Source organism: Microtus pennsylvanicus, chromosome 1, assembly GCF_037038515.1.
Source record: "Microtus pennsylvanicus isolate mMicPen1 chromosome 1, mMicPen1.hap1, whole genome shotgun sequence".
NCBI lineage: Eukaryota > Metazoa > Chordata > Mammalia > Rodentia > Cricetidae > Microtus > Microtus pennsylvanicus.
In genome coordinates, this window is record NC_134579.1 from 10,306,677 (window position 1) to 10,333,739 (window position 27,063).

At 38.2% G+C, this 27,063-nt stretch overlaps 1 protein-coding gene across 1 annotated transcript in view; it reads left to right on the plus strand.

The window, feature by feature from the left end:
• The window catches only part of Gbe1 (1,4-alpha-glucan branching enzyme 1), a 245,510-nt gene extending 225,068 nt beyond the window's left edge, over positions 1–20,442 (plus strand). Inside the window, exons 15-16 of the mRNA XM_075953332.1 lie at positions 9,425–9,542; positions 19,708–20,442. Of these exons, the coding sequence (XP_075809447.1) occupies positions 9,425–9,542; positions 19,708–19,764 (175 nt within the window). The 3' untranslated portion in view covers positions 19,765–20,442. The remainder of the gene's footprint in view (positions 1–9,424; positions 9,543–19,707) is intronic.
• The last annotated feature ends 6,621 nt before the right edge of the window (positions 20,443–27,063 follow it).

Here is a 27,063-nt window from a genome sequence, read left to right on the forward strand (position 1 = left end):
TTGCTCTGTGCTAGAATAGTGTTTACAATATTACTCTCTGGGGGTTCACATTCATCTCTGCCATTTATTTGTAGTAGGAAATGGATTGTTGTCTTTTCATTGTTTTCTTCACCAAAGCACTTACTCACTGTCTTGGTGTCATAGTGGGAGGCTGATGTGTGTAGAAGTCCTGGGAGTGGTGTTGTGTTATTATGTTGTATTATATTATATTATATTATATTATATTATATTATATTATATTATACTATACTATATTATATTATATTGTACTTATTAGAATACTTGGACTCAGCAGATAGTCTTCCTCACTATGGTCTGAGCTCTCTTTTTCCAAATTCTTTTTTCTATGTCTGATTCCCCAGCTCATTAACCCATAATAATTCCTTTCACTTCTTTTAGAGTACTGTAACTGAACATTGTCTGCTCCTTGCTAAGTCCCTCCCTTATTTCTGTACTATTTTCCCAGCTTTGCTTCTCATCACCTGCCTTTCTCTATTTTGTAGGAATATTTTATTTTTTTTTTACTTCCTTCCCACGATTTCTTTGTGAAATAACCCCTCCTACCCATCGGTTCTCATCATTATTTCTCTCTTCTGCCATCCTTACTCTGAAGAAATGGTAGGTCCTCTTAAACTCCACAGTTCACACTATGATAGCTTCCCCTATTGGCCAGAATCCTTGGCCTCTGCTCTGTAACTAAAATATATACAGGTGGGTGATGATGAATGAGTGTTAGGGATAATGGGAAGCATGGACTCTGATTTTTTAAACATAGAATTCAAAGATGAACTTTGCAGACTATTCACATCAAATAGAATTGCTTTGGTGAGGAAGTCTCTGTGCTTATTTTAAAATTAGTGTCAGAAGTCGAATTTCCATAGCACTTCATAGCCTTCCATTTACATTGGCCCATGCAATCCTCATATTATGTCAGTAAGGCTGGTCTGGTCTAGTGCTCTTATCCTTAATCTACATATGAGGATCAGAAAGATTCATAACTTCTGAAAGGTCAAAGTCCTGGTAAGTGAATATATGAAATTTAATCAAGTTTCTCTACGTCAGCACGGTTTGAGATTTGGATGACAAACCATCTTTTTCTTGCTTTTTAGAAATACTGTCAGTATGCATAAAGCATATCTCACTAGTTAGAATGCTCTTTTTACTTGAGTTCTCGCCCCCTCTTTGAAAAAGTTAATGGCTTCTCTGACTAAATTCTTTTTTATGGGAGAGGGGTAACTATCTTATACCACCCTAGTTTGCAACATTCAAAATCACAGCTCAATATGAATGCAAAATATTTATATCTTTACTAAATCATAACTCATAAATTAAGATTGTATAGACTTTTTTCCATCTTGGTACACAGATATTTGTAAATACTTACCTCAGGCACCCTATGTAGTCTCCACCTCAGAGAATTAGTTACTGCATATGTGTTCACAAATATATTCAATGTTCCTATAAAAGAGTAAATTTGGTCTCCACAACTTACTCTATAAGCTATTGTCTATGCTTCTCCTTGAGTTGTAGAGTATATAGTATCCATGTTACCCATACTTCTGGTTTACAATTGCATGTTCAGAGTCTCACATCATAGGCATATTATGTATAATTTAAGAGAATGAAATAATATATATAATATATTTTGCTCTATGAGCTAAATGGTTTTGTCTAAAGATTTATAATAATTTTTGTCTGTGGGCTCTCTCAGTTAGTGTACCTAAAGAATATACAGAAGAATGTATGTTGGAATTAAGATCTCACGATAACCTAATAGTCTAAATAAAACTCATGAATATTAAATAAGATTGAAAAATAATTATATTATGAGAGACTGGATTTAAAATATGTCAGAATTTTGACTGATTTAAATTTTGTAAATCATATGTTTGCCAATCATAGCTAGAATATGAATTTTCACTATGAGTGACAGAAATGTATTTTTCAGAAGTAATTTAACATCATTACTCCTTTCTCAGATATATGTATTTTTTACCACATCTGTCTATTAAGATATGGTGGGTTTAAAATTGACATTACCATATCAATTGTAATATACCCATAAAAATATTTTATAAGACTCAGAAGTGTGTGTTCACTTATATCTGTGTGGTTAACTTTTAAAATATACATGTGAGACATATTAAAACGTAGACTCCATAAATGAGTCTGGTGTTATCATGGACTGTTGCCATAAGTTGTGAGTAATGACGGTGGCTGTGTGCATTCCTGCTCCAATACACGGATCCAGACCTGAAACCATCTTAGCCTCAGCTCATCCAGCTTCCTCACACACCAGGAGAGATCCAAATAGTGATATTTTTGGAAGTTAAACGTGAAAGTTAATATATTTCTGTTCCTTCACATATTAGCAAGATGATACTTAGAGTACCACAGATACAGTGATGAATTGTAACATTTTAGGTATTTTAATGTTTATTGACTTTAAAGTAGAATGTTATGATCAAAGTGTGTATTCTTGCCCTACATACTCAAAAAGATATGATTTTTGTCTAGTATTTTTAGTATTTTGTGCTTAAGTATAATTGCTAAAAAAATAACCAATGAAGCTGATAATGAAATTTTTTAAATCTGTCATGTCTTTAATACACTATTGGTCATTTATCCCTGTTATCTAAGAATTATGAATGGTGTCTTTAATTCCAAGGCTCATGCAAATCAGTTATTTTATTGAGAAATAATTGCTTTACATTTACATGTATGACATGGGATTCCCTTCTATATGCTGGAAATATGTTTTATTACCATTTGTTAATAAAGAAGCTGCTTCTGCCTATAGCAGAGCAGAATATAGTCAGGCTGGAAGAGATATAGAGAGAGTGTGGGTAGAGTTAGAGAGATGCCATGTAGCTGCCGAAGGAGAAGGACATGTTGGAACTTTACTCTGAAGGCCACAGCCTCATGGTGATGTAGATGAATAGAAATGTGTTAATTTAAGATAAGAGTTTGCCAGAAATATGCCTAAGCTGTAGGCCAACCAGTGTTGTAATTAATATAGTTTTTGTGTGATTATTTGTGTCTGAACAGCCAGGAACAAAAGAGCAGTCTCAACCTACACATGCACTTAATAACTATTGTTATCAAAAGTGTGTCTATTACAAATCTACCATAAGTATCATAAAATAGTTGTAAACATTTAAGTATTGCAGATAACGAAGTGAAATTTGTTAAGGATGCTAGTTAGCTCACTGATGCAATGGTGTATTAAAGCCAAGGTTAGCCCCTGGATTCTAACTCTCCCTGATTTACCAGCATTGGATTTACACTTAGGTGTACTTCACCCAGGATTTTAGTAGATACTGTCAATAAGATCTCAGATCTTACACTTGCAAAGAAAGCTCTTTCCCATTGAGTTGCTTTTCCAGTCTGTGGTAGAGCATTCCTTTATATTCAAAATGAAAATTAGCTTTTAGTTTAAAAACATGGTAGAGTTTTGTTATTTTAGGGTTTTTCTTTTGAGCATAGTACAAACTGGTTTTGATTACAAAGTTTCTGATTTACAGGCAAAAATGATATGTTATTTTTCTTTTAAAGTTCCAAATAATTGCTATTGCTTCTTTGGATAGCTGAATTTATCAGCACGTAGATAATGATGGTATAGACAGAGTGTATTTCTAGAGGAAACATAAGTCAGAACTTCGGACGCTTTGTTGTTGTTGGTTCCTCTTTCAAGCTATTGATTGGCAGTGAATTCTTTAGCTTACATTACAAATCATCCAAGATAATGAAACATTGCTACCTAGGATAGCCAGAAATGTTCTGTAAAGTATTTAGAACACTTTTTCCATTTGTAGAGAGTTGTATAGCCTTTGGCATTTTGTGTTGTCATTCAATATGTTATCTACTAATGTTTGTCCTTAAGCATACCCAAGAATAAACTAAAATTTTATGAAATGTATTTCACAAATTATATTTATCCATTAATTAACATAGAGAATAATGGCATTTGAGAGAGACATGCTTTGATCTTGCTTTACTGATATTTACATTTTACAGAATTAGTGTGTATAAGTAAGGCATCAATCTTACAGAAATTGGAGTTTATTTTGCAGTCTAAAACCAGAAACTTTTGTTGATGAAACAAGTACATCCTAGCTTAAAGTATAAATATGCTTCTTTTTGGCATATATGAGGTTATTTAAATTTTTGATGAAGACATTGTTCTCAAACTTGAATGTCTTTGGAGCTCAAGCATGGAGATGTTGTTTTTTTTTTCTAGGACTCCATGATTATTTGGAGCTAATAAGATAAGAAAGTACTCTCTCATAGAAAAGTTGCATTATTGATTTATGAAATTTTAAAATATTGAGTTTACTCAGAAGGAAATTTCCCATTTATTTTTCATATTCTTACTCTAAACTTATATTAGAAATTATGTGCTATTGAAGAATGCTATTTTCATTGATATCTAAGAAAAATACAAAATGCATAATTTTCATGTAAAGTAATCATATATGTCTCTTATCAGTGGTTTAAAAAATAATTAAAATATAAGAACACTCGATAACAAGAATGCATTTTGAAAGAAGAAAGAAAGAAATGCCTGAATCTGGTCTGTATTTACGTGTATCATCACCCCATACAGACAAGTACATACATAACACATGTCAAACACATCACAAACCTTTGCTGCCTCTGCATTTTGAACGAGACTAAAGACAGTAGGAAAGTTGTGGCTTCTAGAGATTTTATAAGGATTATAATTGAACTCATTATAAAGTGAAAGGGCAGATCTGGTTCAGATGCTCTATAGCTATGGACCTTAGATTTTTATGGATTATACATGTCAAGGGATAAAATCTAATTTGTGAATGTTATAGGAGAGATCATATTTGAACATTATGGAAAATTCTGTACCAGATAGTCATCTTCAAACTATTGAAATCCTAAATCCTTTCTTGCTTCCCACCAGCTGTTCTTATTCTACAAAGTAAACACTTGGTTACTCATAGTTATTTAGAGTAGATCTTAGAATGTTTACATTGCTTTTCTCTCTTGGGTATAAAGTTTCTCTCCTGACATCATTCAACTCTTTTGAATTATTGTAATTGCAATCAAATGAGTGTGTTAATTGAAGAAGTATATATAAATATAATTGACTTTCAAATTAATGTTCCATTGTTTGTTTTTCACATTATACCATTTCTTTTTGGGGGATGTGCCTTACACAGAACAGTACAGTAGTTATGTGTTTCTCTTTACGAGAGATTTATGAAAATTAAGTCTCAAAATTATGGTTTCTGACAGTTAAATATATATGGTAAGTAACTGTCTCTGCCATCTTTACGGTCCTCTAGTCATTGGAGGACTCCCCTTTCTGTCACTCAGTTGGAAATCTCAGAGGTTGTACCTTATGATAAATTTCTTCAGATCTATCAGTGGTAGTGAAGTAGGCTTGGCACTGAATGATATAAATGATAGCCCTTCTTGTCTGAAATGCTCACACTTGGAACAGACCCTTTATCAAGTGGCTGAGCAAACACAGCAGCTTTTGAAGTATTTGAAGAGCTATTGAATTTGAGAGTCTTCATGGCTCCACTGTTCTTTAATCTTATTAGTACAGGCCTCCTTCAGAATAGGCTCTTCCTTGGTTTAAATTTAAGGACATAGATTATAAAATAATGCTTAAAACTTCTTATCTACTTCAACCTGTTGATAGATATATCAAATACTTAGGAAGCTCTTGAATTTAAAATAAGAAGTCATAATATTTTAAAATGCTATCCAAATTTGTAGGAAACTATTTCATCTCCCTTTTTATAGAAGAGAGAAATCTGTACTTAAAATTCTATTATTCTTTCCCTTACTGCATTTTTCCAAAATTAATCAAGGAAAAGAATATGTTGTTCCAAAGAGAGAGAGCAGGTGAAGGAGAATGGAACTAAAACTCAGAGAATAAACTTTTGACAATGTAGGAAACATTATCTTTAAGTATGCTAATTTAGATCTATCATTACATCCTGTATGATTTTCTCATTCTGTATTTACTCTGGCTTTCTTGTGTTTAGAAGGTCAACTTTAGAACTGAGGAAGAAAGAGCATTCAACAGCATTTTGCTAGACTTTCCTATAAACTGGATAATCATCTGCAGGATGGGGCAGCCAAGTTTACCCTTGAGTTCTGCTTGGCACCTGTTCCACCATTTCCCTAGTTGTCTGTTGCAAGGCAGAACTACCCTCTTCTTCTCCTTTTCTTTTAACCAATTGTTCACCAGGCTCCATATTGTCTACTTCTATCATGTTTAGCTCTAAATTCTAGACTGCCTATGTCTTTTGGAAATTACCCAACCTTGTTATCCTTGGGCATTGTTAACCTTGTAATTGGTTTGCCAGATTTGACCTTTTGCTTGTCCTTCGTTCTTGAGTTCTGACTCCTAGATTGAATTTCTTGCTAGTCAAATGATGTTTGGTTTAAATATGTAGCAGTATCAGAATTAATCCACAAAAAATTACATATTAACACCTTAGTCCAGTTTCTATATGGAGAGACTGTCAACTCTACCTTTCTCTTTGACTCTCTCTCTCTGTATTCCTCTTCCGACCTTATGTATGGCTAGTCTCCTTACTATAAGGTATGAATTACATATAAACTAAGACCATTTAATCAACTCCTGTATTTTCTATGCTCTCTTGTTTATTTTATATGTGTAGTAAGTGTATGAGGTAGTAATGATAATTTTCCCCTATTTTTCTAATATAAAATCTTACTATTTGCAGCCTAACACCTGTTAGTGAATTGGGATTGTCCTGATGCCAGTTTGAATGATTTATTGAGAACATCTTACAAGAAAGCAGTTTTTCTAGGTGTGGGAAGGAAGCTATGGTCAATAACAGCCTGTTGATATGTCTGGACAAATTAGTTTTGTATTCATTTAATATGAAAGCACATTAAGAAAGAGAATTCGAACTAAGTTAAGATTATCTGTACTGTATTTTTCAAACTATATTCTTTATATATTTAAAAGGGATTAGGAGAATACTTGAGATGGAGAATATTTATAATCAGCAAATGAAAGCAGCATTTCTACTAACCTTTTCTTAAGGCCTTAAGTCTAAGTCTAAGAAGGTCCTATAAAGGCAAAGATTCCTGAAGCCTGAATAGTGTGCCATAGCATATAACAACCACAACATAACTTCCCAATCATTATTTCTAATGTTTCACTTTGTAGAAACTTCTGAATTTAAGAGATGGATCAGCCTCAAGAGTACTGCCTGCTTTTCCAAAGGTCTTGAGTTCATTTCCCAGCAACCACATGGTGTCTCACGACCATCTGTAATGAAATCTGGTGCCCTTTTGAAGAAGAGACCTGGTCATCAACTTAGACCATGAAACCCTATGTGAACAAGAACCACTATATATGGGCTGCCCATGCATGTTCAGCTTTGCCAGGGCATAAATTTCAATTTTTCAATTTCATTTCCTTAAGAAATTTGTTGTGTTCCCTGGATAGTAAAGACACAGAGCTGGGTCACTCCAAAAGTGGGCACAAAAGAAGTTTTTCCAGAAAACAGAAAAAATAAGTATAGCTTGCATTTTGAAACTTCTGTGTTTAAATTTTTTTTTAAAGAAACTTTTCTTCTATGGCTAAAAATTTCACACATGCAAAGTAACAATTTCCAGTATGAGGGTCCCTTTCAAGGTCAAAAAAAGAAATATGCCCTCCTGTGACTATTGTTCTTTCTGTATCATTGATTATGAAAATATTTAGTCAAAGGTGCACTATTAAGTTTTTCAATGGATTAGCATTTTAGTAAACAGAAACAGCAATTCTGTGTTCAGACAATGACTAATGCATACGGATCCTCTCTCACCTGAAATAACACCTGTCCACACAGGGAAACCCTTAAAATACAGCTGCCATTTGGTAGTTCCGCATGCAGCTACTGATATCGAAGACATGCTTGCCTTTTGTTGCCTTCACCACAATTTGTGTTGCTAACTAGTAGTTTGTTGATAATTTAATTCAGTAGTTATCAAAACTTATTCCGGGGCATTGTCCTCCATATTTTGACATTGTAGACACCAATCCGAGGATGTGACAAACTAGAAGAAGAGAACGCAACTTCCTTTTCGTCATCCTTGTGATGTTCACCATCTGGATTTCATGCTAAACCTCATTAGTAGGCCTTAGTCATTTCAGGTACATTGACTTCAGAATGTGCATGTATGTTTGAGCCCAGAACACATCACTTGAGCCTCCACCACACCCCCCACCCCCGCCTCCTTTGAGCACACTAGAACCCATGTGAGTCAGAGCTGACTGACCTGGATTGACCAAAACAGAGTCACTGCCATGAGCAACTTTCCTATGGGGTATCCATCTGCATCTCACACCCAAACCAAGGTTTCAAAAGGATGGAAATGATGGACCATTGATCATTGCTCACATGCATAATATTTGGAGCTTTTTACTTTATAAAAAGTGTACAAATGTTACTGAACATTTATGTTCCAGGAAGAGAAAGCTAAAATGCCTTAGTACTATCTTTGCTCTTTATAAGACCTAGAAGGATCAAATTTTCTATGTACTGATAAGTTTTTACTTGTAGATTTTAATGTCAAGTACAATTTCTTGACATCTTAGGTTAGTAAAAGACCTTTAGCTACCTTCTGTAAGTACATCCATGCTCTTAACTCACTGTGAAATAAGTGATATTAGCCTGAGAGGACACTGGGCTAGCATTCTGGAGACCCCTTTAAACTTTGGTAATTCAAGAGAAGGATTGGGTATTTAATTATAGCAGATTCCTTGATTGCCACAGGATCTACCTGTGACAAGGACAGTGCATTTACCAGCTTGTGCTGTGTTGAGAGCTCTCTGCAGTCTAGAGCCAGGAAGTTGGGGTAAGGCTATACCTGGAAATATCCCAATCATGCTTTGTCCTCTGATATTCAGATTCTGAAAAGCTTCATGAATTCAAAGATGAGGAAGGAGTAAAAGTTCTTCCAAATGAGGATTAAGAAAAAGTCTAATGCATGCATGTATAAAAGTATTTTATAATACAGTTAATGAATTTTAAAGACATGTAACTCACAAAGTAACTAGGTATAAAATGGTATATCACAATTATATAGTAAGTGTATTCCTTGTGGTTTTTCTAGGTAAAATATTTCCAATTAACCCTGTTTCTCTTCAGAATCAGATTGTCAGCTAAAGAATGGTTTGCTTCCAAAGAAAAGGAGAGTGTTTGTCTGGCTGCATGATCTCTCAATGGGCTGGATAAAGTATATACATGACCTTTCAGGTTTAGGATGTGGGGCTAGATCTAGAAACTCTTTTAAACCTCTGCAATTTGTGAGAAGGAATGAGTACATAGTAAAATAATATTTTACCGTTGTTCAGAGTATATTCATAATGTCTCCTTCCACTTTTGCACTGTTGTGAATTCCTTAATGTCTGCACATTCAAAATAGTACTAGATTCAGATGCCCCGGAATATGGAGGACACCAGAGACTGGACCACAATACTGACTATTTTGCTGAGGCTTTTGAACATAATGGTCGTCCCTATTCTCTCTTGGTAAGTAAGATGTTTTCATTATATTTAACTTAATTTTTTGTTTTTTATAGTTATAGTTTTGTTCAAAATAGCACCTCTTTAAATGGTAACATAAAACAGGGGCTCAAAGACAGGGAAAACAGAAAATGTGTTGAGAGACACTGGTCTTAGGAAACTAATACTGAAGGATATTCGGATACAATTGGAAAAAACTTGAATAGTGGTAGGATTTAAGTTATTTCTATAGGCTTGAGGGGGAAGTTTGCATTCTTTTTTTAGGAATTTCTACATTATTATCTGTTTAATGATTTTTAACTTAAAACATCTTGAAGAAATAAAAATGTATATCTTTTCTGTCATCTAGTAAATCAAGGCCTAGATTCTTTGTAGTTTTGACTTCTCTGCATTATTCATGTAATTAAGAAATGGTTTTGATTTTACAAGTTTTGTTAGACTACAGAGTTGAAACAGGTGATAGGAAGATGCCTTCAAATATTATATCAGTTCTTAGAAGGTGTAAAGTTTAGCAACATTTTAAATAGCAAAGGATTCTTATCTTAATAATTTTTGTCCATATGGTAGGCTTAGGTTGCATATAAATCATATTTTCTTTGCCTGGTTGATCATGTGCCTGCCTTGCCATTTCCTCTCTCTCTCTCCCTCTCTCTCTCTCTCTCTCTTTCTCTCTCTCTCTCTGGATCTCTCAGGTATCCATCATTCCCCTTCACTGTGAGAGATATTTTCTTCCCTTCATGACATCAGGAGATATCTAACTAATATGTGGATATATCATATCAAGTCAGCAGATTTTATAAATTTGTTCACTTTCTTAAAAGTTCCTAAGTTGAGCATTAACATCTATATGGTACCCTTGGATTCCATTTTTATACTATACCCTACCATTTGAACAAGTCTTTCATATAGTAAAGTACTATATTATGCGCAGAGTGGATTAATCCTAAAATAAATGAAAAGACCACAACAATGACAACTGAGGAGCGATGTAAGCGCAGTGGCTAGACAGACGCAGCTGCTGGTCTTATTTGTGTATGAGTGTGTCTTAATAGCTCTGATGTAGACGTAGGTGGGTACAGAGGCAGGGTCCACCTGGCTAAGAGAGAGGGCTCATGTGGGTACTAGCCACTTTTGAAGAGCTACAGCTGTAGCTTGTCAGGGCATTCAGTTGTGACATGCGCAGTGCGATTGATAACAATAGATCCGTAAGTGAGCGAGACAGTTACCCAGAAGATGTGGGATAACCAGAAGGGTAAAAAACTCCTGAGGGCTTTAGCAAGATGATTCAGCTCAACGAGGAACCCGAGAAGCTGCAGCCTGCCACAGTAAAACTGAACCTTATCCACTCGAATGTGACAGGAGGAGTTTGAAAGATTTAGCCAACTTCTTTTGTAGATAAAATTGCCAAAGGTTCTAATATCTCAACAGAGTTCTTCTATAGAGAGGTTCTGCTGCGAGAGTGAAATGATGACAGATGTCATGGAAGAGACCTGGAATCCTTGCCCTGTCTGCCACTTGCTGCGCACAGCTCTTTCCCTCACCTGTAAATGAGGATGTGTAGGACTAGCCGCTCTAAGGCAAGAGACTCTTAGGAAGCACAGCCCATTCACAGGGCCAAGCTTTGTGGTCTTTCTGGTCATGTGTTCAAATGTTATCTCATGGGTGTCATTTTCTATCTTGAACATTTCAAGGGCACTAAGTGCCTTGAGGGTGCTTGGTTACAAACCCAAGGGGCAGGAAGTTACTTCCATTGAGATGCGCTCAACTCTTTGCTGTAGATAGAAAAGATTTTGAAAACTATTCAGTTTTTTAGGAGAAAAATAGTCTGAAATGGTTAAAACCAGTCAACAAGCCAGGGGTTGTCGCAATCAGGTTACGTTTTAAGCTCTATTTAAAGGGATCTAGCAGACCTGAAACACAGCTTCTAAATCAGCAGGTGGGATGAAGACTGTCCCTTCCCCCTTGGTCTCAGTAATATACACATGCGCAGAATCAAAGTCTAAGGGTTCTGCACACTGCAGCTGTGATCCACCTCAGTCAGCGAGGCTTGGGGAGCCTTCCTTCCTCAGAGCAGTGTCTGTAGTGTCAGAGTTCAGATACTTAGAAAGTGTCCATCTACAGTATTCAGGGGCAGAGAAAGAGGCTAGGAGGGAGCCCAAGAGGAAACACACACACACACACACATACACACACACACACACACACACACACACACACACACACACACAAGTTGGTTCTTGACAATTCTGTTAGGCAATTAGGGTAAAGGACAGGGAATAGAAAATGATGTAAACAAAACATCTGTCACGGGATTGCTTCATTACAGTGAACCTCCTTAAAAGGATTAATGAGTACTGAAATCCAGTCCAGTTCTTGACAATGTCCCTGGGTGCACTGTGACAGTGTCCCTGGGTGCACTGTGACAATGTCCCTGAATACACTGTAACAATTTCCCTGGGTACACTGTGACATTGTCCCTGGGTGCACTGTGACATTGTCCCTGGGTGCACTGTGACAGTGTCCCTGGGTGCACTGTGACATTGTCCCTGGGTGCACTGTGACAGTGTCCCTGGGTGCACTGTGACAGTGTCCCTGGGTGCACTGTGACATTGTCCCTGGGTGCACTGTGACAATGTCCCTGGGTGCACTGTGACAGTGTCCCTGGGTGCACTGTGACAGTGTCCCTGGGTGCACTGTGACAGTGTGCCTGGGTGCACTGTGACAGTGTCCCTGGGTGCACTGTGACAGTGTCCCTGGGTGCACTGTGACAATGTCCCTGGGTACACAGTGTCCCTGGGTGTACTGTGACAATGTCCCTGGGTGCACTGTGACAATGTCTGTGGGTGCACTGTGACAGTGTCCCTGGGTACACAGTGTCCCTGGGTGTACTGTGACAATGTCCCTGGGTGCACTGTGACAATGTCTGTGGGTGCACTGTGACAATGTCCCTGGGTACACAGTGTCCCTGGGTGTACTGTGACAATGTCCCTGGGTGCACTGTGACAATGTCCCTGGGTGCACTGTGACAATGTCCCTGGGTGCACTGTGACAATGTCCCTGGGTGCACTGTGACAATGTCCCTGGGTGCACTGTGACAGTGTCCCTGGGTGCACTGTGACAATGTCCCTGGGTACACAGTGTCCCTGGGTGTACTGTGACAATGTCCCTGGGTACACAGTGTCCCTGGGTGCACTGTGACAATGTCCCTGGGTGCACTGTGACAATGTCCCTGGGTGCACTGTGACAATGTCCCTGGGTGCACTGTGACAGTGTCCCTGGGTGCACAGTGTTCCTGGGTACACAGTGACAATGTCCCTGGGTGCACTGTGACAATGTCCCTGGGTATACAGTGTCCCTGGGTGCACTGTGACAATGTCCCTGGGTGTACTGTGACAATGTCCCTGGGTATACAGTGTCCCTGGGTGCACTGTGACAATGTCCCTGGGTGTACTGTGACAATGTCCCTGGGTATACAGTGTCCCTGGGTGCACTGTGACAATGTCCCTGGGTGTACTGTGACAATGTCCCTGGGTTCACTGTGACAATGTCCCTGGGTGCACTGTGACAATGTCCCTGGGTGCACTGTGACAATGTCCCTGGGTGCACTGTGACAGTGTCCCTGGGTGCACTGTGACAATGTCCCTGGGTTCACTGTGACAATGTCCCTGGGTGCACTGTGACAATGTCCCTGGGTACACAGTGTCCCTGGGTGCACTGTGACAGTGTCCCTGGGTATACAGTGTCCCTGGGTGCACTGTGACAATGTCCCTGGGTACACAGTGTCCCTGGGTGCACTGTGACAGTGTCCCTGGGTGCACTGTGACAGTGTTCCTGGGTGCACTGTGACAGTGTTCCTGGGTGCACTGTGACAGTGTCCCTGGGTGCACTGTGACAATGTCCCTGGGTGCACTGTGACAATGTCCCTGGGTGCACTGTGACAATGTCCCTGGGTGCACTGTGACAGTGTTCCTGGGTGCACTGTGACAGTGTCCCTGGGTGCACTGTGACAGTGTCCCTGGGTGTACTGTGACAATGTCCCTGGGTACACAGTGACAATGTCCCTGGGTGCACTGTGACAATGTCCCTGGGTGTACTGTGACAGTGTCCCTGGGTGCACTGTGACAATGTCCCTGGGTGCACTGTGACAATGTCCCTGGGTGCACTGTGACAATGTCCCTGGGTGCACTGTGACAATGTCCCTGGGTGCACTGTGACAGTGTTCCTGGGTGCACTGTGACAATGTCCCTGGGTGTACTGTGACAGTGTCCCTGGGTGCACTGTGACAATGTCCCTGGGTGCACTGTGACAATGTCCCTGGGTGCACTGTGACAGTGTCCCTGGGTACACAGTGTTCCTGGGTGCACTGTGACGCATATAATCACCAATAAGTGACTTCTGAGTCCTGAGCTCCCCAAGTCACGAAAGGAAGAGTGGCTACATCTTTCCCTCTTCCATGAAATCTGCCCGTCATAACCAGTTCACAGCATTTGCTAAAGCTTAATGTGCAAGCTCAATAATCCAGGGATCTGCTGAGTAAGTGTCAAATCTGCTTTCAAAGACAGCAGCAAACACAGCTCAGAGGAATCTTAAAATACACCTGCATCCTGCGGCATCAGCAGGCACTGCCTGGGAGCTGCCTGTGATTCCTTACTCCAGACCATGAAACCAGTGCTAACTGGATTCACAAAACCACCAAAACACATTTGGAAAGCCAGGGCACCCCACAACTACTGACCTAACAGGGCTGAACTCCCCTCGTCTGCCGTGCTGATGGTCTGGGGGAGCTCCATTTTAGCGTAATCACTCTCTGCATTGTGTTCTGACGTAGGAACTGGTATGTTAACCTCTGTGTTAATTGGCACGTGTTGGGTGAATAGATTCCCTTTCCCTTCTCTGGCTCATAAATTCAAATTTCCCAGATTAAAGGAGAGCATGGGGGTTACAAGGCCACAGAAATGTGCTTCCTTACAGCGACCAAGGTCAATGGCAGTAAGGAAGATATTACCAAAGCAGGAGGCTTGGCCTTAATTACATTGTCAGCTCCTTCCCAACAAGTAGTGTATTTGTGTCTATTCTAAATGTGGGGAGTCACAAGGGTTTTCGTTTAAATGGGGAATCTTGCAAAGGTGTAATTTCTATTGTCTCTCATCTATAAATACAGAAAATACAATTTAACATTTGGAATATATCTTTGCCACTGTCTATAGAAGCATTTACTTATTTTAGGAAAAAAAACACTCAATTCTTAGAGTTTAGTTTTCTTAGTATTTTTAAATTAGTATGTCCTATCTATATTAATGTATAGGAAATAAATAAATGAATATAAATTAATTAAAATACATATATATATTTCTTAGAGTTTAGTTTTATTAATATTTTTAAATTACTATGCCCTATCTATATTAATGTATAGGAAATAAATGAATGAACATAAATTAATTAAAAAACACATACATATATATATTACTTTTCTCCTAACTCTTCACACACACTTTGTAAACTCATATATGTATATGAAAAATAAAATTAGCTTAACTGTCACTTTGAAAAAGGAAAACCACTATTAAAAGGACTAGTCCACTTTTCAGTGAAGAGTATTTTTGCCCTACCAGTATATATGTGAATGGGACGATGCTAAATTTAGCACACTTTCTAATATATTTTTAAAATTCCCTGTGCATCATTATGCCTACATTTTCAAATGTTATCATTGCAAGTGTTAGACACCATGTTTCCAAAAATTACGTAATTAATTTCACAGCTCTTTAATGATCATAAAGGAGAATAACAGAGGCTGGCTGACATCATAGATCACTATGTGGTCACGGAGTTTTGAGCCACGCTAGTGGTTACTGTAGTAGTTAAATCTTTATGAATAGTCAAAATAGCTGATGATTAACGTGCATTTGACAATCAATGATTTCAATGCTATTTGCTTTTATTTAGGTCAGTATGACTATGGCTAGACAATAAACTTCATGGACATGTATTACATTGTCTCATTTGTTCTTTATGTGGCCCTCACTGTAATATGAGTAAGGCTGAATGTCTAATCAGATGTGTTTTAGAGTACATATGGTCTATAACATACATACTAAAATTTTTTCTGAATGTGTATACCAAGATGTTAGCTATATTTAAACATACTTACACATTTATGTTTAAATCTGCTTATGTCTGTGTCTCTCCTCTTGCCATACAGATCAAAACCCTTTCGGAATATAAATAGGGAGATGAGAGTTATAGAGCTAGTATTTATGCAGTAAGTTTTAGAGACCCAAAATTTGTTCATGTTTTTAATGATCTCATCGTAAGGATTCGCACTGATTATCTTCAGCCTTTAATATAATTGGTAGTCTTTTCCGAACCACCAAGAGAATTGATTTGCATACAAAGAAACCCAATAAAGAATAAGACTCAAAAAACTGTGAATAGCTAGAATGGAGAAAAATCGCTTTATGTGGGAAAAACAAAACTATGCTGCTTAGAGCACAGAGGCTTCAGTGCAACAGAAACACATGTGGTCATTAACGGTGCAGAAAAAATATCGTGATTACACAACATTCCTGTCAAAGATATCGAGTGACTGCCAGCTGAAGAGTTTTGAAGAGATAGTGTTGAAGGCTGTCAGTGTGACTAGAATTGGGGTCATAAATTTCCTTGCATAAAATGGTCAGCATCGTTGGATGAGAATTCCCAGAACATTTTTAATCATTTAATGTCAAAATGGAAAAGCCAATGCATGTATTGCAAACTTGAGCTTCTTTTATTCTCTTGTCTTCAATTCTTAAATTTGAGCTCACTGAAATATCAAAGGTTCCAAAGGAAGGTGCCTTTTTAGAAATCATAGTTGTTAATTATATTCCATCGACAAATCACTATGAAGATATGAATCAAGCAGTAGCTACTGTAATTGCCTGGAATCCAAATAAGAGATTGAGTGGACCTCTTCTGATGTATCACTCTGCTGTACACTGAGACGGACCAATCATTATTTGTCCCCAGTCTGATTAATGTGTCTCATTGCCACTTCTTCAGAAGACATGAACTGCCAGGTTCCTGTCACTGGTATTATGGGACACTATCTTCTCAGAGTGATTTTGAGGGAGAAGAATGTGAAATATTTGTGTCTGATTTCTGGAGCTAGATAGAAATTTAGATTGGTCTTTGATTTAAGGTAGTTCATGGCAGAACCTCCTATCTTACCTATTAGTCAAACTCAGTAACAGCAATCATAACACATGGGCAACCTCTTATATGTTTGCCCCTCAGAGGGACAGATTGCTATCTAAAATTGTGCTTACGATGTTTAAAAAAGGAAATGAACTTTCCTGGCTATTGGTCCCCTTTGTTTCTTCTCTTTTGCTTTGATCTGTTTCTTTTATCTGTGGCTTCACTGTGGAAGTTCACAGTTCCTTGGACTGATCTTTCTGGATCCACAGAGCAGACTACCCTCCTTTCCTCATAGATACCTCCAGCTTCCCTTTGCTGTAACAGTTTCCTACATCTTCCCTTAATATCTGTGTCTTAGTCAAAAAGAATACACTTTTTGGATGAAATAGGTTACAGTAGTAGCTAAATTCTAATAGAGTTTAAAAATCAATAGACATTAAGACAATGTATAAGTTATAGGTAATCGGGCTGTGGCATTGAAATACTTGATTTCTCCACATGTAATTATACAGGGATGAATATTTATCTTTTTTTAAAAAAATACTTGATTGCAAATCAGATTGTGACAACAAACAAAATAATGGCTGTTATCATTTGTGAAAATTTTATCAGATGAATAATACTTTCCAAATCACTGTTATATTTAAGGAAAGATTCGAAATTATGACCTCCAGCCATTTCATTCTTAATATAATTTTATTTTTTATTAGTTTTTACATGTATTTTACATACCAGTCACAGTTTCCCCTCTTTTCTCTCCTCCCATTCTCTCACCCCACCTCTTTCTCCCATCTCCATTCAGAAAGGAGAAAGTGTAAGGTCTCCCATAGGAATCAACAGAACATGGCATATCAAGTTGAGGCAAGAACAAGGTCCTCCCTGCCTGCATCAAGGCTGAGCAAGGCATCCCACCATAGAGAATAGGTTCCAAAAGCCAGCTCATGCACCAGGGACAGGTCCTGGTCCCACAGTTAGGGATCCCACATACAGACCTAGCTACACATCTGTCTCCCAGATGCAGAGGGCCTAGGTTGGTCCCATGCAGGCTCCCTAGCTGTCTGTCTAGAGTCCATGGGCTCCCACAAGCTCAGGTCAGCAGTCTCCGTGGATTTCTCTGTCATGATCTTGCCCTTGTTTGCTCCTATAATTCCTCTTCCCTCCCTTGAACTGGACTCGCAGAACTCGGCCCAGTGCTTGGCTGTGGAACTCTACGTGGGCTTCCATCAGTTACTGGCTGAAGGTTCTTTGATGACAATTAGGGTAGTCACTCATCGGATTACAGGGGAAGACTGGCTCAGTTGCTCTCCCCATTATTACTAGGAGTCTTAGCAGGGGTCGTCTTGTGGATTCCTGGGAGATTCACAGGCAAAAGGTTTCTCCCTAACCTCATAACCCATAATGACCCGTCTATCAAGATATCTCTTTCATTGTTCTCCTTCTCCATTCCTCCCTCAACTCATCTTCTAAGATGGACTGTGCTTTAATATTTAAAACTAGCCAGTTCCATAGGTCTGTCTTGCTTCTTTTGTATGGAAAATACATTGTTAAAATTCTTTACTGTGGATATCTTAAAATATAGTGAGGCCAGTTGCAAATTAAGGTACATTTGACATTTTAAATTTTCTTATAAAATCATTTTTTGCGGCTTTAATTTTGGTTATGAACTATAAAAAGACGTTTTTTAAAAACTCTCAGACAAGTGTTCACGTAGAGATAAAATGACTGAATGGTAAAATAATTAACAAAGACATGGAGAGAAGTCTCACAATGACTTCAGTAATCTATAATATTATTTTTATTATTTACATTGCTAGTACTTAAGTGTATATGGAATAAATCAGGTCTCACAGTTCATTGGTTATTAATTTTATACAGCTTGTTTTATGAGTAGCTGCATTAGAGGGCTTGGGAAGCCCACTGCTGTTCCTCCGCTCGTTACCTGTTCTTTTGTGCAGCCATTCCTGGTGCCCTCCCTTCCTGTTAGCACCCATAGCTGTGAGGAATTAGGAGATAGTAGTTAACCCCTGCTTCTATAAAGCTCCTGGTCCTGTAGGAAAAATAGATATCTGAAAAAGATAGAAAAAAACTAAAGCAAAAGAAAATTACAAATTATATGAAAGACTCAGAAGGCACTAAATGGCTGCTGAAGTGGAGAACATTCTGTATCTGCGATTATCCTGGGAAAACCTGGCCAGGGTCTAAGGGTTGTAAGGTCTATTAAGGTCTGAGGGCTGTAAGACCAGCCGAGCAAAGAGTTCAGAACATAAAATATATTCTAGACAAGACCGAGAGGAACATACAGATTCCTGCAGCAGGAGGCTCTGATGGAGGTGGTGAGAGGCAGGGACTGAGCTAAGATTGCACAAAGCAGAGGAGATTCGAAGGTTCGAAGGGGCTCTCTCAAAGGAGGGGTCTTTATTTTGTTTTCATGTTTTCCTCTTCTCTCTCTCTCTCTCTCTCTCTCTCTCTCTCTCTCTCTCTCTCTCTCTTCTTCATCCCTTCTTCCCTCCCTCCTCCCTACCCCCATCTCTTTCTTTTTAAAATTGGGTTACCTTGAGACAAGTTCTGATACACTTAGAATCCCTTATGTTGCATTCTAGTTTTTCTTAAATTTTTAAGAAATGACACGATTATATATTGCCTTAGTGAAAAGCAATGTTCTTTTGAGTACCCGGTTGTTGCATTTATTTTTCTAATCACAACCTTGTGAAATATAGGCAGCCCTTCTGCAGCACCTAATAGCGAAGTGGTTTAGGAGAGAGCCCCTTACATCATTTCTGTGAGGAACTTCATCTTTTGTAAATAGTATGGAGCCCTCTAGTGGTGAATGTTGTAATAGCTTTCGATTGCTTGAGCCTTCTGATGGCTTAACCTTAATCCTTGAGCCTTCACTGTAACCTTAATCCTATGCGAAACTGCATGGTGTCTCTGTCACTGTGATGTTATGACAGCATGTTCAGAATTTCTTCCACTTACACCTATGTGATTGTGTTGACAGGTGTACATTCCAAGCCGCGTGGCTCTCATCCTTCAGAATGTGGATCTGCCAAACTGAGGAGACCCGCACTCAACCCACCTCCTGCAGATGCGTCTGGGTTTGACTGATTCCCCTTGCCAAAGTGATGCTAATGCGTGTGCTTTGCAAAACACGGCTGTCTAGCCAAAACATCAGGCTGAAATTCAGCGTTGGAATATGCAAATATGTAACTTACTTCTGAAGTAGAAGGAAGGATGTGTTTAAAATATTAGCAATGTGTATTTTGAAACCTTCCAAGAAATTAGGATTTGCAAATGAAGTGTAATATATAATAATTTTTAAATGTTACTTTACTGGCAAGGTGTTTCATCCTTTAATTTCAAATCTGAATTACTCATCAGGCATGATTTTGTTGTTGTTGTAGTGAGACAGTATTGTGTGACATGGATAGTTGGAGGCCTTTTTGTCCCATTGTCTGTTGGTCTGAATTATGAAGTGCTCCTTGTTTCCCTTTTTTTTCCAAATTGTGTTTAGAAATATTACATTAAATATGTACTGGTAACCTAAAAATACAATCTTATAAAAGATAATATAAAGTCTTATCTGTGCCTCATTTTGCATTAAGTTTTACATTGTAATCCCCTGTCAATATACTGTTTTAGTTACTGCTGATATCTCAGTCTTTCTGAAAACTTGAGATGGTAATTGTAGCATTTCAGAAAATGTCTTTCAGTCAATAAAAAATGCTAAATTGCATTGGCAACTGTTCATTTTTTTGTGGTATTGTAAGGAATGCTTTCCAGTTAATATTAGTGGACTTTATCTCAACTCTAATGCTTTCCATAAGTAGATTCACATATGCACAATGGACCAGGCAGCTAGGAAGTTTCCTTTCTTTGGGAAACATGTTGTATGTTAAAATTATGTTAATCAGGGTCCTGGGGAGATGGCCCAGTGACTTAGAGCACCTGCAAAAACAAGAACCTTTGTTCAGAGGTTGAAGGATGGTTTGATGGTTAAGAACAAGGACTGCCCCTGCAACGACCTGAGTTTAGTTCCCTGCACCCACATCAATCAGCTCACAACTGCTTCTGACTACTGCTACAGAGATTCCAATGTCGTTTTCTGGCCTCCAAGAGTAATCAAACTCACAGCTACACACTCACATTAAAACTAAAATAGTAACCGAAGACAATGTAAGCTCAAAAAACCTAGCCCTGACATTAAAGCTAGGAGTGACTGTGTACACGTATAACTCCAGCTTTGGGGAAAGACAACAAACCAATCCCAGGAGCTTGCTGCCTAGCCAGCCTTAGCAAAATAGTGGGCTTCAATAAATGAGAGACCTTGTCTCAAAATGTGAAGGGAGATAGAGGAAAGGCCCTAGCATCTTCTGTGCATGATAATGGACGTGAATCATGCACACTAACACAGCCTACACATACACGTGTGTGCATAATCAACACACATAAAATTTCTAGCATTTGAAAGAAAATCATATTAACCAATTTGAATATCTAAACTACTCTTTAGGTTTAAGTGAGAACTTTTAGAAGCTGCCTGGACTCTCTCAGTCCAGTGGGATACTCCACCAATCTGCTTTTCAGGTCAGTGAGCTGGTATGTGATTTATGCATAAAGGAAATCATGATGCATTCCTGAGAGAGGTGTTGTCAATTTTTCATTTATTTTAATACTAATTCTAGGTTTTTATTTTTAGCTTGATGATTCATAATTAGTAAGAAGTGCTTGGAAATGGGGGAAGGGGAATTAATACGATCAAAATATGCTGGGCATATATGGAATTCAGAAAAATAAGCAATATTATATATTAGAATTTTTAACTTAGTAATGAATGGATAATGGATTTAGTTTTGCACTAAATCTGTATATGAGGTGACATCTTTGAGTAGCCAACTGTGAGTAAAGCCTTGGAGATGTATGTCTAAAACATGATTTGTCTTCACTTCCAAGTGCCATAGGCTAATAACTTGGTGTGCTAATAAGACTCAACGTGGCCTGCTGGTAGTGGTGCACCCGGGGAAGAAGCTTGATTGAAGCCATCTTGGCATGTTTCCCACAATGTGAAGGTGTTAGTGTAAGTGTTACAGCTCTGAGGGAAAAGGTATCCTGGCAATCGGGAGCCAAGGAATACCACAGAGTCACACTGCACAACAAACCTCAGACAGGAGATATTTTGCAAGGGAAGATCCCAGGAGGATGACTGTCTCTGCTGGGTGAGAAGCAGCAGAGAACTGAAGAGAAGACAGGGTTTATATAGTATCTCTTGGGGTGGCTGAAGAGCTTTTCAGAGTGGGGATTAGTTTGATTGCAAGCTCAGGGACTGGTGGGATTTCACTTTCTAAGCTTGGGCTTTTTATTCTATAGGGCAGGCAAAGGCTGGGTCCTCAGGGCAGTAAGAGTGTGCTGTGGGTGCAACCTGGTGGTTGGAGGTTCTCCAGAGAGGAGCCTGGCCACATACATTCCCCGAGGGCTTGTAGTTAGTATCTCGGCGTTGCTGTGATTTGTTTTCTGTACTTTCTCAGTGATAATAGCATGATGTGAGACTATGACATTCCCTGCACTGGCATAAAATTCGTACTATTGTGTTCGCTGTGCATAAGGAAAGGTGATGGTTTTGCATCAGGAATTTGTGAGTGTGTGTGTGTGTGTTTGTGTGTACATATGCATGCGTGTATGTGAAGGTTAGAATACCACCTTCAGGTATATTTCATCAGATGCCACTGTTTATTAAGACAGAATCTGTCACATTTTAGGTTGTCACCAGAAAGGCTAGACTGACTGGCCAGGAAACCCCGAGGATTTATGTGTCTTCCAAACCAAAGGACAGACATCATGCCCATGAATTCCAGGCACAGAAGTCAGCTCCTCCTGCTCACAAAGCAGGCATAATACCAACTGGGTCATATTTCTCAAACCTTGAGTTTGCGGTTGGTATTATGTGTTTGTTTTGTTTGTTTTTAGCAAAAGAAATTGCTCACCATTAAAACATTTCACTATGAGTTCCTGAAAGAGTTTAAATGACCAGAGTAGTTACAGCCAGAGTTCCCCTATATTCAATATAGCGCACAGTGTGAAGTTAGATTTTATCAATCTAAATTATCTGTGTGCCCCCTCCCCATTAATGCCCACTGCTTCAGTATACCAACAACAGCTGTGAATGTATATTTCCAGGTGAGATTTTAAAAAATAGACAAATAAAATACTAAGCATTCTAATTAAATACAGTTTCCTTTTTTCTGTCTTGGTATAGCTATTTTTAGAGAACCTGGTTATATTCTAGTGTATATGTTGGCTCACTAGCATTTATTGGCTAAATGTTTTCAAAATTCACAACAGACAAGTAGAGAATTTCACATTTTGTGCTTTGCTGTTTTCTATGGTGTGCTTATTACTAACATCAAAAAAGAGAATAACCTGTCTTTGTTAACTTCCAGAATGTATATTTTTGCTTTATTAATTTTTAATGTCCTAGAAAATAGAGATAACCTCATATTTATTTGTACTCTCCTATGTTTAGCTAATGACTACTAGCAATTACTTTGTTATCTAAAACAGAATTTATTCTTGATGCTAGTAATTTAATGTCTTAGTTTGCTATCATCTTGCTCAGGAAAAGCCATGGTTTAATAGCAAAAAAAAAAAAAGTGCAATTGTAAACATTTTTTTCTGACAGTGTTTCCCATTTTATACTACTTGAACTCTGAGGGTCGATGCCTTTCATATTTTCTTTTCTTTAAATTTGATGTCTCTTGCACTGCCCTCTCCTCAGCCTTAAGTGTTCATCTCTAACCTCAGATGACAGATTTAGTCACCATGTTCCCCTGGTTCAAAAAAGTAACCAGTGACAGCAAATTGTCTTTTTTTTCATGGTGACTGTAAAAATGCAAACCTTTCCTCCCCTCTGACTCAAGCACTTCCTTAGCAGTATCAATTCAACATGTGTCACCCACCGGGGTTTTATAGCCATTGCTATGCGGATCATACAGGAGGTTGTCTGGATAAGGAACCTATTCTTCAAACAATACACAAGCGAGTGCAGACAGAGCAGGGAGGAAGCGGTGAGGGCTAATGTGTTTTTCTCTCCTTCAGCTCTCTGCTTCAGGGCACATATCTTTTCCCTGTTTCTGGTCCTGCAGCCATTGAATCTGGCCATCAAAGCAAGGTAAAATAGCTTTGCTATTGCTCTTCCTGTGTAGAATGAACCAGAGCAGATAAACTGGATAGAGAAAGAAAGCAAAACAGCAGCAAAGCAGCCTTCTGGCTGTCCTTGCCCCTCGCACATCAGTTCTTTCCGCCTGTTTTGAGTCATGCCCTGAACTTGAGTTCTTTAGACTGTTGAGGTCCATTTATCTATTCCTTATACGGGGACAGGCACTGAGCTATGAACTTTGTGAGGCAGAATATTCTGATGAAAGAAAACAGAAATCTAAGGCACAGCAATGTCATGTCCTTTATTCCACAGAGTTCATTTATCATTCACTGTGCATTAGAATTGAAATGTAGATAAATTTTCTCACTAAAGCCAGCCTTTAGGGAGGAAAAAAAATCAAATGAACTCCCTACTAATTTTTCTGCACTATTATCTTATTAATAATGATTTGTAGAGAATTGCAGAGAAACATTCACACTTTAGGGCAAAATTTCTTAATTGGTAATGTAGGAATTAAGATAATAGTTTTAAGGGGTCTTTTCCCCCTATAATTTAAAACTTTACACCTTTACTTAACTTGGCACAAACTATGCAGTGCAGACCATGTTTGTATATATGAAAGGAACACGTTATCATACCTTTGTGTGAAGGTCAGGCCATTCTGGAAGTTTACTTATTAATACACAATGTCCCTTGTCATATCTGCCCTCATGTACAGTTTCTTATACCATTAAACATACACTGTGATTTATTATAACAATGCAACCTATGATCAGAAGACCTGAATTCTAGTTGCAACCATTAATTGCAAGTTCCTCATTTAGTACACGATTTGTATGCCCGGGTCTCACAGCCCTGACAGACTTGGATCAGTGGCACCCTGACATACCAACTAAAGAAAGGGCAATGCTGGTGACAAGCAGTGAAAGAAATGTGATCAATTTGGACATGCTGTGAAGAAGAATGGATGGAGGTCTCCAGTGACCCCAAGACTATCTTTGGAGTACTAACCTAAGGTTTAGGTTTAAATAGAGAAAGAATCGAATCAGAGGCCAAGAGATATGTATAGCCAAGCATTCCCAGTCAGTCTGCTTATGGAAATCAATAGGCAGTCTAAACTGAATACTAAGGGAAATAGCTTGTCTCCTCCGGTGGGATACAGCATCTAGTTGTTGAGTCTCTAACCTATTCCTTTTCCTTTTCTGCTCACAGCCCAGAATAGACTTCTGATAGGATGAATGCATATTTAAAATGCCACAAAAGAGTCCACACTCATACATAGCTCGGTCTGTCATGTTTTAGATGGAAAGGTTATACCCTCTTCAGAAACATTCATCCTTAAATACATATTCACTTAACTCAATATTGACTTCCTAAAGGTGGGAGGAAACATCGAGTTTTGCTCTCCAGTCCTGTCAGTTATATAATGTTTACTGTAAGTCTTCTTAAAGCAAATATCCAACAAGAGATAGCATACCAATATACTCTGCCATAAAACAAGATAAATGAATTTACAATGGTTTATGTGCACGTTTGTCTAATATAGCATAGGAATAGAAAACTCTGAATGTGTGAAAATATAAACTCATCCAACATGTGCTTATATCATATGTATGAGTATTTTGATATACAGGCTGACATATAGATAGAATCAGAATTTCACCTGAATATACAAAAGGCCATTGGTTCCAACATTTGTCTTGAACTAGCAAATCGTTTGATTTTCATGTATAATATTCACTTTTGTCTTGAACTAACAAATCACTTGATTTCCATGTATAATATTCATATTCAACTCCATGTAATTTTGGTTTAATTACAACAATCAAATCTCAATGAGTCATTTTATTTTGATTTTAAAAGTTTCCAAACATGTAGGATATGTTTCAAACAGTTTACACTCTAGTAAATTTCTCCTCAAAAATTTTCATTCCATTTTTTCTATTTCATTTTACATTCCATAGTGCTCCCCAGCCCTCCCTCCCCTTGCCCTCCCTTGGCTACCTCCAGCCCACCCACATCCACTCCTCCCAAAGGGTAAGGTCGCCAATGGGAAACTGAACGAATTATTACTTCTTTCTCATGTTTATCAGGACTCTTTTTAACTAAGTGTTTGCTATGATATTCATTTCATGATAAATAACAGTGTAAATAATTTTGTTACATATCTACCCCAATTCCATACTGAGAATCTTTGGCTAAATCTGGCCAAGTGAAAAGAGGTTCCTATTATGTACACTAAGTTAATCATGTCCCCTTTCTTCTTAACTGTAGGACAATCTTTTTGTACCCTGTGGATATTTGTTGCTCTCATTGGTCTAGTAAAGGACTGAATGATTAAAAGCTATGCAGGTAGAGTTTAGGGGGCACTTAGTACAAATGAGAGTACAGGGAAGAAGGAGGGTGGTGTCACCAGGAGAGAAGCAAGACAAACATGCTGTGCTGAAAAAAGTACCACCACATGGTAGAGGTAGATAAGAAAATGGGTTAATTTAATTTACTAGTTAGTAATGAGCCTAAGCTATTAAACAAGCATTTATAATTATTAAGTTTTGGTGTGGTTATTTGGGAGCTACATCTGTATCTTTTTTTGATATAGCAAAACTAAGGGCAAAAAATATCTATTTTTAAACAGATATGTATTAAAGGTGTAATTTACCTTTATGCTTTAATTGAGCATGTATTGATTCTTTCTTATTGCTTCTTATAACAAGGTATTTTATGTAAATTTTCACTGAGTATTCTACAAGTACTACAAACGATGATTATTGTCTTCTTACCCAAGGCTGGTGTTCATTTGAACTCTAGTATTCTTCATTATTTCCAAATTAGATAAAAGATATATAGATCAGGACTCACAAGCTTGATCTCTATTTTGTACTATTTTTCTTTCACAGCATCTGACCCCACACTGGAGAGAACACACTGCCTCCATAGAGTTCCAGGGCCCAGGGAGGAGACCACTTCAGCTTCATACTTGGAATAAAGCCACATATGTTCTAGGTTTCCTCAACATGTTCTTAGCTTGTCTTTCCCTCTCTCACCTCCTATCTTTGTCCTTTTCCCTCATTTTAAGGGAACCCAGTCATGGACTCCACAGTCCATTACTGTTGTTGTTGTTATTATTGTTTCTGCCATGACAAAAAAGGACTATGTTTATGTTTCCGATTTGCATTTATTATTTAAAGATGTATGTATGCGGCT